The sequence below is a fragment of the Candoia aspera genome, chromosome 1, assembly GCF_035149785.1.
Source record: "Candoia aspera isolate rCanAsp1 chromosome 1, rCanAsp1.hap2, whole genome shotgun sequence".
Taxonomy (NCBI): Eukaryota; Metazoa; Chordata; class Lepidosauria; order Squamata; family Boidae; genus Candoia; species Candoia aspera.
Window position 1 is genome coordinate 207,875,492 of NC_086153.1, and position 15,703 is coordinate 207,891,194.

The 15,703-nt window shown below is 35.7% G+C and overlaps 1 protein-coding gene across 5 annotated transcripts in view; it reads right to left on the minus strand.

The window, feature by feature from the left end:
• Nucleotides 1-15,703, minus strand: part of ARHGAP15 (Rho GTPase activating protein 15) — a 492,562-nt gene that overhangs the window by 196,833 nt on the left and 280,026 nt on the right. For all 5 annotated transcript variants that reach the window (XM_063318398.1, XM_063318397.1, XM_063318394.1 and 2 more), the window contains one exon: nucleotides 14,259-14,357. In XM_063318398.1, the coding sequence (XP_063174468.1) occupies nucleotides 14,259-14,357 (99 nt within the window). The remainder of the gene's footprint in view (nucleotides 1-14,258; nucleotides 14,358-15,703) is intronic.

Sequence of the window (15,703 nt, forward strand, 5' to 3'; positions counted from 1 at the left end):
TATTACAGAAATCTAATGCTGAAGTTCCAAACTGATAGATAAAAATAGTTAGATCACTAAGTAATCAAGAACAGAAAATATAATAATAGTAAACTTTTGACCACACACAGATGGGAACTGGGCACATCCAGACAGCAGTGAGATATGATCATCAGCTGGGGATCTGATATATGCCAACTGGGAGGAGTTAAATATATCAGTCAAAGAATAGAACACATTAAATCTCATTTTATTCTATTGTGCATTTTCTTCCTCTGCAGCCACACACAGTTCAGCAGTATAGCACAATTTTTATTTATTGCCCTAGAAAAATCTTTCCTCTTATTTCTTCTGTTACAAATTAATGTCATGAAAGAGTTAAGGAACATTTTTTTTAAAAAAAAATGCTTGATTATATCTGTCATGATGGAATATTCTTCATGTATGCTTCTATGTAATCCGTTTACCTCCTTATAGATCCCTCAAGCCCACCAAATAGTTGCCTAAGTCCATATGATACCCTTGTGTATTGCATTTTGTACTTGGATCTTTGATTTAGCTGAGAGAGGTTTGAAAACATATGCAGCTTGACAACTCCCTACTGGCTATACAACTGAAGGAAAGTGTAAATGATTCCTGTAAAAGCCAGCTGTAACACATTCTTGTTCATCTGGCTGAAGAACTGCCACTTCCAGACAGTAGCATATGAAGAAGGCAACCGTTTTTCTAAGACTTTTGATTTTTGTTGAACTTTGCCCTTTTGGCGATATATTAAAAAAAAAAAACCTGGGCTGATTTTCAGAGGAAGAGATAAAGACAAATGAGAATGAACCTCAACCTCTTCCATCTTGGTTTTGTACAGAAGTAAGACCCAAACATTTTAAAGAACTATTCTTAATCATCTTTTTATGCCATGCTCTGAAATGCATTTGATATTCAGTCCATTTTTGCTTGGTGACAGTGCATAAAATCACACAACCACCACCAGCAGCAAATCCGCTTGGTGCAACTTATAATAAGGGGTATTATCAGATGTGTGCTCACAAGATGTCTTCACATCCCCTTCTGGTGTTCTCACTTTTAAAGCAGACCTCTTCCTGCCCCACCCCCTTTATTTTACTACCATTGCTCTGATGCTACAGTGATCAAAACAAACTGAACCTTCTGACATTCCATTGTGGGTCCACAGAAAATTTGAAGCAAGGAACAACTGAGGGTTCAGCTTCAAAGAAGCAAACTTGCATTCACTGAAACTTTTAGCCTGATTGCAAGGTGCCTACATTGCCACTTAAACTTTTAGAAGAAGAAAAAAGAGAAGGGAAGCTTTGCAGTTCTCCGGGGCGGTGGTGGGAAAGCAAGGAGAACAGCCAAGGTAGAAACCAAAAGAAACTGGGTAGAATGGAATAAATAGGTTCTGCTGGGGATTCTATTGGGGGTGGGAAAATATGGTGAGGAAATTTCCATTTAATTAAAGGACCATTCTTGGATTAACCACAAGATTTTTTTTTTAAGGCAGCTGCCAACCAGAGGAGAACATAGGAGCCTGGTTCTCCAGAATGAAATCACTCCACAGGGTAGTGCCTACCTGCTGGAGGAGAGTTGACATGCCAGGCTCTGTAGCCAATTAAAGCCTTCTGTCACTAGACAAAAGGAAGAAAGTATCACAAACTATCTGCTTGGAACAGTCTAAGACAGCTTAGGATGGAAAACAATTGTTTTAGAGTGGAGCAGGGGATGCATTTGCAATGGGCTGGGAGTGGATGGAGGATGTCCAGCAATCAAGAAGAGGTGAATGATCCACACTAATGCTGGGCAAGCAAAAAGTACAGTTTGAGAACCCTGAGAATGGCTAAGATGATGTTAGTCCTTCAAGGTATTCCAGACAAGAAGCACAACCAGGAGTACTAGCTCCATCTTTATTGTAAGGTTATATTAACAGAATCTTGCAAGACTGAAAGTATTTCTCCCCTCCTTTCCTTTTACTGTCTGGAAAACTAGGGAGGGTCCCTTCTGAAACATGTACCATGCCCTCTCTCCTTCTGTGGGCTGAGATATCTTTTATATACTGGTTGTCTAGTCTGTGGCTCTCCCTCTTGTCTCCCAAGGTCATTCCCACATACCATTACATTGCTTTGAGGCAGCAAATATTGGACAATTTATACAGGGTGAGTACATGTGATCCTTACATATTTTGTATGTCTTAAAGTCCCAGAAACACAGTATTCAGTCACTGAAACTCCATTTTGAACGTCTTTAATTTTGCTTCTTTTTCATTGGATGGTCTAAACCAGTGTTTCTCGACCTCAGCAACTTTCAGATGTGTGGACTTCAATCCCCAGAATTCTGGTCTAAACAATCTTCCTTTTTAAAAGACAACCCTGGTGGCCAAGAGTGGTTGCTCTCTTTTTTTAAAAGATTGGTTCAAAATTCTTGGGCTACCTTATTTTTGACCTTTTAAATCTCTCCTTCTTTTTTGCAGTTTTAGTGTTTTATAACTGATTTTCTGTTGTACAAATGTTTTTTAAATGATTATTTTAGCTTCTGTTCATTGCTTTCTTGAGCTCTCTGAAGAAACAATTCAAATGCTTTAAACAAATACACACATTACAAAATGACCAGGGCAACTGTACAATGCATTAATGGAGTGATCAAAATTGTGTTAGTGTGAATGGGTGTATATAAAGACTAACAGATAGGGAGAAACTATTGCAAATACACTTCTAGATATAGATGACTGTGAAGTTACCCACTGGTGTATCAGAGGTTTGACAATTTAGTGCTCAAGTGAAAAATATATCATACCAATTATGAAATATGGACATATGTAACAAAGTTTTGAAAGCACGTGTCAGCTTTCAAATTATGTACAAAAGCATAACAAATTCAATAGCAAAAATGAGTGAACCTTGAAATAATTTATGGTGGGAAAAATTTTGTTCTAGTGGCTTATCTGGGCAGCACTTATAGGAAATACATTTGTTGCAATTACAAATGAGTTTAGAACCAGCTTATTTGTCACTGAAGTCAATGGAATTGGGACTTCTATGAACAAGCCAACACGTACTACTACATACAATTCAGTTACAAAGTCCTTATTATCTTAAATATATAAAAGCTGTGTGGTAACTCTTGACCTGTGCAGAAACTTAAATTCTGACTTTCCTATACCACCAGAAAGTTCAATGACTTATTTTATTTTATTTTTTTAAAAAAACTGCTTCTTTACTTATCAGCTTAATTAAAATTTTATGCCATATGCTTCTTACCATACTATGCAAACAATGCTCAGCTTCTTGAGAGATCCCAACAGAGAAAGTAGCATGCTCATTGCTAGTAATTTCTCTAAAGGGGAACTAACAATGGCAACAATTATATATTTAAAGAGAATATGTATATATACTCAATAATTTTGTCATTTTCACATCTGTTTAGTTATGAGTTTATTTCACTTGTGAAAGAATCAGCAAGAAAAGATTTTTGAAATAACAGCAAGAAAAGCTTTCTAATGTAAGTCTTCTGATATTTAAAGACACCTGTTTAGTAATATTGAACCCAAACATGAGACTACAAAAAGTCCATATGCAGGCAATTACTGTATTGTAAGGGTTATTGCATGCCTCCATGCATATTGTTGTGAATGAAATCAAATATTTAGGTTTTAACATTTTAAAATATCACAATAAAACTCATGATTATTCTGTATATGGATTGGTGAATGTCAATATTGGGTGGATGATTATGGATGGTCATGGCAATTTATTTATTTATTCATTCATTAATTTTCTATCTCGCCTTTATTATTTTTATAAATAACTCAAAGCAGGGAACATCCCTATTACTCCTTCCTCCTCCTATTTTCCCCACAACAACAACCCTGTGAGGTGAGTTGGGCTGAGAGAGAGTGACTGGCCCAAGATCACCCAGCCAGCTTTCATGCCTAAGGCAGGACTAGAACTCCTGGTCTCCTGGTTTCTAGCCAGTAATCCTCTGTTCCTGCATTCTAGAGCTTATATGTGGAGTTATAGTTACTATAGTGGTAATACGTTACTATTGACATATCAACTTTTATTATTTTACTAAAAACTAAACCCCATTGAATTAAATAAGACTCCTAAGTGAAAGTAAGCCTGCAGCCTAAGTAAGTTTAATTAAATCCTATTAAGGGGGTTGGTCATAATGATCATTAATATCAACTGAAGATGTTGAACATACCTATTTTTTTTTCTTTTTAACAACAGCAACCATATGGAGAGGAGGTTAGTCTTGTGACAGATCAAGAGACTAGGTACTATTCCATAGTAGCTGAAAACCCCTCCAAAAGGCTATTAGCTATGGGGCGGGGGGAATCCACAGAAACTTGCCTCTAGGAAGAGAAGGGTATTTCTGGCATGACTATCTATTTTTCATATTACAAATCCAGTCCTGGTTGGGTTTACTTGTGGCAACTATTGCTAAAACAAACAAACAAACAGACAAACATAGTTATTAGAATCCCACATGGTTCTCAGAGCTTTAGTTCCAGGGAACAGTGGAAGAGTCTAGTGAATTGATCTGGATTAGGAGCACTATGCCCAATTCCATTGGTTCCAGTTGAATTTCAGGAAAACCTAAACAATGTTCAGCAAAGTAAATGCCTGGGGGGACAGATTAAGTTTATAACATCCTGCATGTGGCGGTTGTTCTACAAATAGGATTCCTGAGCCTTTTATTCTGTAAATAAAATCTGGATATCTAATATCTGATACACAGTTCAGGTATCGTCTGTTTTAGCCCACTGCAATAACTGAATGATTATGATGGAATTTATGAACAGTCATTACAGTATATCACAGATCTTGGATTGAATATGTTTTAAGCTTCTGATACTGTCTTAAAGTTATATTATTTTACTGTGGAATATTTTTAAATCTCTAGAAGGAGTATGCAGAGTTTGCTGCCACCATGTTTTTATTTGTCAGTAATGAAAAAAATAAACTCGTTTGTTCTGGATGATAGCAGGCAGTTTTCCTTAGGTTAGATTTTCTCCATCAACTACTAGTTGGCAACCCACCAGCTAGTCAGTACCTGCTATCTAGAATTCAGGAGATTTAGTCTTCCATTCAGTCATGGAATTTATTGGGTTCTCCTGATCAGTCAGTATTGCTTCTTCTAATTTCTTATGTGGCTGTTGTGTGGATTAAAAAGAAAGGGGTGGGGTGGGGAAGCAAGAGATAAGGAGGAAAGGAAATATATGTTTCCTTGAGCTCCTCGAAAAAGAGTTAGTGTGCAACATAACACAAATATTAGCAAAAGTTCAATGCCACTAATTAATCAGGAAATGTTTTAGCCCTAGTTTTCCAAGGAAGCATTTCCGTGAGTGTTAGCATAGACTAAGTTCAGCCTATGATTTGAGAAAAAGAGTCCCTTTCCAAATTAAATAAATTAATAAAGTGGAGAATGAGTCAAATTTGTTTCATAAATGTGCTGATAGGTTGGGGTTTATTTCTGAATGTTGGCTATAGTCTCAACGGTTACCAAAAGACTGATTTTAACAGCAAGAAAAAAGGGCAAGAGTGAATGCCTCTCATGCTGGAGTGCCAGGAAAACCCCTGGAGGGCTCCCAGGTATGAATTTAGTCCTGTCACAGCAAATGTTTCTGTGGTAAACAGCCAGTAATCACTTGTTTTTTCTGGCAAGTCTTAGCATTCAAATGCTTTCTTTTCTTAGCTTGGGATACATTTCTCTGGAATGAATTAGTCAACAAGGCAGGTATCAGGTGACTCTAAGAAAGAGGGCAACTGGCTTAAAGGGGTTCCGTTATTGGTAGTTCTGTTAAATTTTTTTTTCTTTATAGAAAAAAATGCAGCTTAGGTTCTGTTCTTCATACTTTCCAAATTATACCTCCATGATACATTGTTTTACTTCTTCCTTTTCTGTTTCCCCTCTAATTTGTACGTCATACACTTTCTGAAATGTTTTCTCTTGATGCTTTTTTCTTTTTCCTTAAAAAACAAAAAGACACAGAGTGTGGCTTTTTTACAGACATTGAGGCCCCAGAGAAAATACCCCTCTGAGCCAACTGTAACTTGGACTTTGTACAAAACTCTGAATTGGCTTTTGCTCTGAGAAAGGTGGCTATAGCTGGATAAAATGAGTCAGAAGGCAGCCCTCGTGGAGCAATTATTGCCAAGACTCTTGCGTTCATTTGCTCCTAATTTCTACTGATAACTTACAAACATCTTTCTATATCATAAACTTCCAAGGTAAAATTGCTCGGAATGTGGTTTGGCCAATACTCATTTGCAGAGTATTAACAGAGCAATAAAATCAATGCTTGATAAGGTAAGTATTTTAGTGGCCTGAGCTCCAGTTCTTTTATTCCTGCAATACAAAAATATGTTGAGTTATCTGTTGAAAAGCTCAACTTTTTTTTTCTAAAATAGGATGTATTTGCTATCATTTTGTTTTGTTTCTTTTCCTTTTACATGCATATAAAAACAAGAAGCTGAAATCTTCTTGGAACAAGACAAATCATAAAGAACTTCAAGGATCTTGTCAGAAGTTAAACAGTACAAATTGCACATTTTTCATGGAAGTATTAGCTTTTAGTGCATGCTTGGATCCAAGTATAATAGATTATCCCAAAGTGGGAAAGAATGTATGCTACAAAATTAGCAGAACTAAGAGCTCAGATCATCTAGCAGAGCAATATGATCCCTACACTTTCAGGGTACTGCTCTCAAAGGTAACTGGAAATGTTACAAAGCTGGAAGCATGGGAAAACAAAACAAATGTTAGCACTGTTGCTAAAAAGCAACAGTAAGGGATAAGCAGTTTGTAAATAAACTTGGAAAAATAAAACAAAACTGTGGATGCTATAAATTTCTGGATAAATGTACATGTTTATAACAAACAAATTAGCAAAAAGGAGATGATGTTCTGAAATAAGCTTGGAGTGGCTCTTATGTTGTGCATCAGGGCCAAATAACTCTTAGTGACATGGCAACTATTTAATGCATTTATACTCATCTCTTCAGCCAAAAGGGCTCCCAGAACAGTTTACAGAATTTCAGTAATGACAGGTCCTGAAATCATGTTAGCAATGTAAATGGAACAATACAGAGAAAAAAAGAAGAGGAGAGGATAGTGAAACACACACACACACAGACATTCAGGACTATATTTAAATAGCTTCCAAAGAATGGCAAGAGAGTGACCTCTCTCCAACCAGCAGTCGCCCACCAGCCCTTAAAATCTGACCCAGACAATTGGGGGAGATGACAGAACAGAAAGTCTGAGAAGCTGTTCATGGAATCAGACCAAGAAAACATTTCTTGCGCCAGGACAGCATTAAATTTACAAAAGACGATGAATAATTTCATTTAATGACTTACTCATTTTTTTGTTCATTGTGCTAGAAAGACATTAATTCTGTTTTCAAGCCTCTTATTTTTTGCATTCTCTCCATTTATACAGTTTGGATTGAAGTTAGATCCTTTCAAATATCATCTAAACTATGCCACAGGGCAAGCATCTTTATCGTTTTGCCTTCTACTCCTATGAAATTGGGGGCCATTTGTTATATATCACCATATTGAATATAGCCACTGCTCCTTGATCAGCTTATGGCAATCATAATCTATTGTAGGGCATTTCATAGGAAACTCCATGAATAAATCAGGTGAAATGTATAGTGGAATTCATGATTTGTATAGGGACCTCTACAACAATAAAATTAGGATGAAAAATAATCTAGCCTTGGAAGTACTACATTTGAAAGAACATGTGAATATTGTTCTTATAGTTTACTTACTTGCTTTATTTATTTTACTTCACTTTTGATGGATATTTCCTTTTAAATTAAGAACAATCTTTTTATTGGAACATTTGTTCAGTGTTTCTGACTGGATGGTGTTTTTTATGAAACACTATATTTATATTTAAATGAATTTTATAATTAAAAAGGAAAATAGTTCTAACAATCTTAGATTTTAAATCCAACTGGAAAAAAAGAAGGAAAAAATTGAAACACATCCAAAGAGGAATGATGAAGTTTTATTGGAGGTGATCCTTGATATAAGCAAATCTTATTAAAACACTGTATTTTGACAATACTTTTTCATATGATAATCATGCAATGTTTGGGAATGAAATATAGGTCCTACAAAATCAGGATTTCATAAAGTATAGATTTGCTCTGGACTGATTTCAAAGGGAATTGAAGGAATTTTGTGAAAGTCAGTGAACATATGTTTCTTTGGTTCTTTTATTGCTGGTGTTGATCAAATGGGTTTAATCTTATTTATTTTCTGCATTTATAACTGGCTTTTTTTATAAGACCAAGTGGCATCTTACATTGAGTCTCCCCTAATTTTATTACAACAATCTGTGAGGTAGGCTGGCCTGAGAGTGAGTGAGAGATCCAAGTCACCCAGTATGCACCCATGGTCACATGAGTCTCCCCAGTCCAAATTCAATATCTTAATCATGCATTTCACTTCACTACCCAATACTTGTACTGATTATACAGAAGTGTAAAATGCATTACTAGGACAAGCATGCATACTGGAAACTGCCATATGTCTGTCAAACTACTTATATCTTTGAAAAAAAAGTCTCCTTTATCCAGCCTAAAAGATATCAAAGATTAGACTGCCCTAATCCCGCTTCAACTTGGAGAGAGGGAATCTGAAATTTAAAATCCTTTCCCACATTAAAAAGCACAACAAAGCATTTGAGCAAAATGACTGATGGAAGATCATTTGCTCTATATGAAATGATTAGTTCACAGAACGGAGGCTCAGAAAAAAACATATTAGACTACTGCCACAGGAGATAACAAAAGGAAATACTTAAGGTACTATAATCATTTTAGGCCCTTTTTTTCCAGGTCACTGTAATCTACCCAAAGATAACTAATTGCACAAAATAAACATTCCTCTTCAACCACAAAAGGAATCTATTACACAAACATATAATTCACAGTCATTTTTAGTGGGCTATAAACAGTTTGGAATGAGCATAAAATGGGACAAAAATCAAAGTGAGCATTTTGAAATGAAAAAGTGTTTGCTACAAAAGGTCAGTCCCTTTGCTTGGCAAACTATGCAGAAAAGCCTGGGAAAATGTTGAACACACAAGCAGTAAGGGGATTTTAAAGCCAACAACCTCCCTGTTTCTTTAAACAGACATCGGAACCTATAACTGGATGCTGTCAAACAAATGACAGCAAAAAAATAGAACAGCTGCTAACAAGTAAAGTTGAGAGATAAAGTTTTGAAAGCTAGGGACCTTCTCTGAAGTGGACTAAAGGTCTTTCTTAAAACTTTATTCAGTGCTATGGATCTCAGGATGACTTTTTGGCTGAGAGTCAACTATGCGATTTGTATATAATTCTTGCAACAGCATCTTGTGCTAGAAAAAGAAAATCAGCAGTGTTGTTGCAAACACTGACATTAAGAATTTGGGTATGCAAGTTTTCTTTGAGGTCACTAGTTCTCATGATAGAAATTAAACGAGTAACATCCTTTACAACATTCTGAAGCAGATCAATTAAAAAGAAAAGAATAGAGACCATAAAGAATGTGTGTAGAGAAATCCAAAAGTCTTTAACTGACAAATTACAGAACTGCAGTCCTCTGTTAGCAGGAGCTTTCAGCATAAGTGTTTCCCCCAGGAGGCAGCATTTTGATATTAAATCAAGATATGTCTTGGAGGAACCTTCTAGCCTTTAGCCTTTCTCCCTGACCTTATCTGCTAGTAACCACATATCCCTGCTTCTGAGTTTCTAGAAGCATATGACTAGTCTCAGCAGGACGATATGGCCCTCTGGCTTGAACCCAAAGAGCATTCCTATGTTTTAGATGTGGGCAAGTGAATTTAGCAGCTCAGTGCAAATTAGGAAATGGGATAAAAAATAAGGTTGTTTCTCCCATTCCTCTCTTTTCTTAGGAACTAGCTGTGATTATGAAAAAATGGTAACACGAGAGTAGAACAAACCCTGTCCTGTCATACTTGTAATCCCAACTTTGGACATGAGTATGCAAGTAACAGCATTTGTGTTGTGATGTCATGACATACATTTTGTCACTCGCCCCTTTTGTCTCCACATGGACACGTCTTTTCTCATTAAATTTAAAAATACAAAGGGTACCATATGGCATTATCGGCCTCTTCTTCATCTCAAAAGCAGGATGACAATGAATTATTTCCAATATTACACATTAAAAAGGAAAGGGGAATTAGATGTTGGCATTGCTGCCTTTGTGTCTGGGCTGATTCTTCATGTTAATGCACAGGCTCCACCCTCTTGCTGACCAGCTGCAATGCATCACAGTCACACCATAATTAACAATGAAAACAGATTTGAAGAATGAACTAAATTATACTGAAGTTAGGTTAATATCTAAATAATCATCATGAGTGTGCTCCAAGAGCTTTTCATAGTTACCTCTCTCATTCAGAAAACTTCCCTCTGAGAAGTCTTATTATTTCAGTACTGGAAATGATGGGGGAGTGTAGTATGAAGTTGAGAGAATGGCTTATGCCTGAGTCTGCCACCTCACATGTGTGTTTATTTCCAGTTTCTTTCATATCTTTGTCCATTATTTTTACAAACATATGCATTTTGTATAGTTGTTTTTATAAAATATCTTTTTTTTAATTGTTGGTGACGCAGACTGCAAAATTTGATGATGTTGCATAATTAGCTAGAAAATAGATGTAGAAATAGAATTGACATCATCCTAGAGCAGAAATATTTGACAAAATAACTTCTATTTTCCTTACACAGCATTTCTAGTCTAACCAATAATAAAAGTGAGGCTTTAATAATGACATATTAGGGTTAACTTGACAGCTAACAAAGGAACAAAGCAGAACACTAAGGCCTGAAAAGTTGATGTAAGAGGAGTATTCATTTAGATTACAATAGCTTCCTTCACCTATTCATTATCCAAAAAGTGATGATGAACAGATGTTATACAAGGTTATAAAGACTGGTGAAAACCTAAGGATACTAGTGGGACAAATTATGAAAAAATGCTGCAATACAATTTTAGTGGATATATAACATTTTCAATGAAACCCTCAGCATCTGCAAATCTATTTTTGACCAGATTGGTTTGAAATTACTGGGTGACACATTTTGAAGTTCTTTCCCTTCATTTGATATTATTAGTTTCCATTTCACATTTTGTTTAAAGTACATCTTCCCCAGTATAACACATTAAAATAATACATTATTGTTAGCATTTAATTTAAAATTATTGTGTGTAGCCTATAGTCACCTCTAGCACACAGTTAGTCAAGTCAGACAAGATTTTTGTTAGCCCAGTTAACTTGCAATGTGAAACTCACAAATGAATTCAGGTGAATTTAAATTGATTCTAAGATATTGAATGTTATACTGCCAGTACCCATTTTCACAGTGAACAGTACTCCCAAGATCTCAAAGTAGTACAACCTAGTTCTGCAGTTAAATATGTAACAGAGGTTCTCCAGAGGGAAAAAGGAAAAAAAAAACCTTTCAAGTTAAATGAAACAAACTGTGTACAGTTACAGTATGAAGATGGAACAGAGAGACCCAGAGTTCTCTGCTTCAGCCAAGATGCCAGCTGCAATGAATGTTTAGGCCATCTTACTAAGACTATGTAAGTAAACATACAGTTTTCATTAACTATGCCTTTCCCATAATTGGTACATAAGTATTTCCCATGACTCTGCAGTTGAATAACTTGGCTGGAGGCATATCTGGCCATTAGGAGGAGGGCTTTAAATCTGTTGAGTCCCAGCCATGCTGGGAGACTTGGCACCTCCACATATGGCTTCCTAATACCAACCCCTGTCTAAAATGTCATCAGAAGCTTTCATAAACATTGGATTTAGCTTCACATAAATTACTGCTGTCCTGCAATAGTTTGTGCCAGAATTTAGTGAAAACAACACACTGAGTAAACAGAAGTAAAGGCACAGGAATTATAATCCAAGTCCAGGATGATAGGAAATTGTATACCAAGGACGAAGTCATAAATAGTGATAAAATGCAAATTTTATCACATGCCATTGAGATTAGTTATTATTTATATCTCTACTAGCTAAAGCCGTATGCTAGCTTAAAGTTACAGTAAGAAAAGGGAAGGAAGCATACGAATCAAAAAAGAATCATGCAATACTTATACAGACAAACTGCTCTATTATTATTCCCTATGCCTTCTGCAGACTGTAGACATCTAATATACTTCCTTGAATATTTTATTAATGCATCTATCAGCATTAATGCATATATACAGTGTGTGTGTGGGTGTATGTATGTATGTATGTATGCATATATATATGTGTGTGTGTGTTTATGTGTGTGTGTGTGTATACATACATGCATACACACACATACACGCATACATACAATGTCTGTGTGTGTGTATATATATCAACAAAAAAAAGAGCAGAAGATGTAGAATCAGCACTACAATTCTTACCCTCTTAAAAGTTCCAAAACAGAACATGTTAAGATTAAAGTTTCCACTTGCATTGAAGAAAAAAAAAGTAAAGTCCTAGGTGAGTCTCTCCAGGAACAGAAAAAAAACCCTTTTCTTGGTACCCAGATGCTGCATTTGCACTTTTATCATGGGCTTTGGTAAAAGTGAGAAATATCTTAATCTTGCAGGAAAAAAAAATTAAAAAGAGCCACATCTCTGAGTAGATAGCACTGTGCAACATCGACTCGTTTTCTTCCCAGGAAGATGGCATATTGAGAAGATGAGGACAATCTCTCTTTTAAGAAGAATGTTGCTTTGGCAAAGGCATTTACTACTGGAACATTTTTCAAACAGAATTACAAATATTTTTTATGAATCCTTAAATCATTAATTTGATCCACAAACCAATTATTTTGTAGTACGTGGGATTTGAGTTGTTTAATGCTACATTATATGACTCCTAGAACTAAGGAACTATGCCAGCAGCCGGTGAGCACTTTATGGATATAAGCAGTGTACCACTGTATTCCTCCACTAAAGCATGCTTAAATCTGTTGCAATGAGCAAGAACAGCCAGTGGAAACTTGACATTAGAATGGTAAATGGTCAAAATTCAGCGGGAGTGGATTTTTTAAGTTGTACCAAGCATAAACCGTCAAACACATAACATCTTTTAATCCAGAATATTCTTCTATGTTTTAGATCATTTACATTCATATTTTCTTTCTCTTTAGAGACTTGGCTGGCCAACTAACCACAAAACTATAACAGTAAAACAAACTAGGGTCTTGTTCATTTTCCAGGGGGTTGATCTGTAGAATCAGTAGGTGAAACTGCTAATGAAATGTAGCTAAATATTATCACTTATGGATTGGTGCAGATCAAAATGCTTATAAAGGGACAGCTGCAGTAATCAGTTCAAAAGCTGGCAATCCTAAAAGGGACCCTCAAATTCCAAAATCTCCACTGCATACTTCTGGCTTTAATATTTTCTTATTTCATAGCTATTTGATATCCTGGGAATATATTTTTCCTAATTCATTTATATGAGCAAAATGGAATTTCCAGGAAATATACACCATTAACCCTGCATACATATAATATTACATGAGCATATTTCAATGTACGTATTAGGCTTTCCCCTTATCCTCTGTCCTATAATGCTAGCACTTCCCTTAACTCCCCCAATCTGCTTTGAAGGATTTACAATCCCTCCAGAATAGGTTGGAAAGGGGCATTTGGGGCTTGGAAGGAAGGGTGCTGATGGATACCATTCTGGTACAACTGAATACAACACAATTGTTGTATAAAAGTAGTGTTTCCTTAATGAGGAACTTCATGATGATTTTGTTTGTGTGTGTTAAAAACACATTTTACTTGACTGCTAACTTCATTTTAGTTGAAAATTACTTGGAAGAAAATATGAAAAAAGGCATGCCTAGAGAATGAAGCAGAAGAAAGGAAATGAAATTTGTATATTAGAAGGTCATGTCTTTAAGGCAGGTAAACAATATATGTTTTAAACAGTGCCAGTAATCAGATACAAAGTTGCAACAATTAATTGTAAGGGCAAGAGACCCACTGCTGCTATTTATTTTGAATAACATTGGTGACTCTCCAGAAAATAAAAAGGAGGGTGGAGGGCATATACTTATTGCAAACAAGATTAGGAAGTTTAAGAAAAGTAGAAGGGAAGTATACCATGGAACTTTTAACACCCAGTTGTCTATAAATAAGTAAGTGAAAGACAGAATTTAAAACCTCACTTAGGAATACAGTATACCTACAACATTTAGGAATGCATGTAAATCACAAAATACAAACCTCGTTCCTCAACGGCTTTTATGCACATTTTAACAAAGTGAGGGACAGTAGAGCCATCATGTTCACACACATTGTGCAGATAAGCCCCAAAAATTTGATCTAGAAAAGACAAAACAGAGAATGGTTGATTAAAGAAAAACAAAACTGTAAATAAGCACCTTGAAATATGAAACAAAGTGAATAGAAAATTGTAAAGTTTTTGTCCTCCACTTACCTAGTTTTGTAAGCAAAGTTTACTTGTCAAATATAAAATCAAGGAAAGTTAAAGGATTCTGTTCCAAGTTTTGCCTTATGTTTATGCATATTGTGTGTGTTTAGTTTTTACTAGAAAAACTGCATACATAACAGAATGATCCCAACTCAAATTACTTGTGTGACTATGTCACTGAAAAACAATGAGATAAATGTGATGTATGAGCAATTTACAACCCATTTCTTTCAGTGGGACTGAGGCCATGAGTTATGACTTTTACATGGATTCTGATTTATTTTATTTGGCACACTGAGTTAAAGACATCCACAGCTAGTTCTTAGTGGTGTGAATATTAGGAACTTTCAACTGCATTATAGAACAGATAAGTAGGAGTACTTTTTTCTATGTAAGCCACAACTATTATCATTTGCATGTCAGGTTGTTATATAAGGCAAAGATGCTACTTCCTCTACTCCCATTCAATATGAGGAGTTAAATAGACTGATAGTTGAGTGTTATTTCAGTGCTGACAATAGGAAAACATTCAGTCCGAATCTGTGGGCAGAAGGCTAACTTACAAGGTGGCACACAGGGCTCTGTCTTTCAAAAGATGTTTTAAGAATACCTGAGGGTTACAACTGCATCTCTCCACAAATCAGAACTTGCTGCCTAAAGCTGCTGTTCCCTTGTGATCTTAGGTGGCCAATTGTTTGTTTAGTAGAGCCAGTCTGGAAGGTTGCACTGAGATCGCAGTAACTAAATGCATAGGGCATTGTACTATAATCCAGAGAATGTCATTCCTTGTGTGAAAACAGCCATTTGATGGAGAATCTGAGTATAGAAAATGTTAACTGTCCCATAAATAAAAAATCCTATTCAGTTTGATTATCAGTCAACTGGGAAAGTAGATTGTTTGTACCTGTATTTGCAGCTGCTTTTTAAACTCAGAACTCAAATTGTGTGTGTGTGTGTTTACAGTGCTTGTAAATTGTCCTTAGAAAATAAAGTTTTGAAGGATAGCACATGTATTTTAAAATAAAACTAAACTGGGCTATATACACTTAAAAAGGTTAGTAAGACATGGTATGGACTTCAAAGAAGAATAAGCTTGAAGAATAAGCACAAACAACCTCATCTATTCATTACAGCACCCTATCTTTTTCAAACTTTCATACAAGGCTAAAAACAAGATGTGACTGCTTTAAAAGTCTCACTAACTTGACTGCTTAAAGCAATAACAACCTTTTTCTTG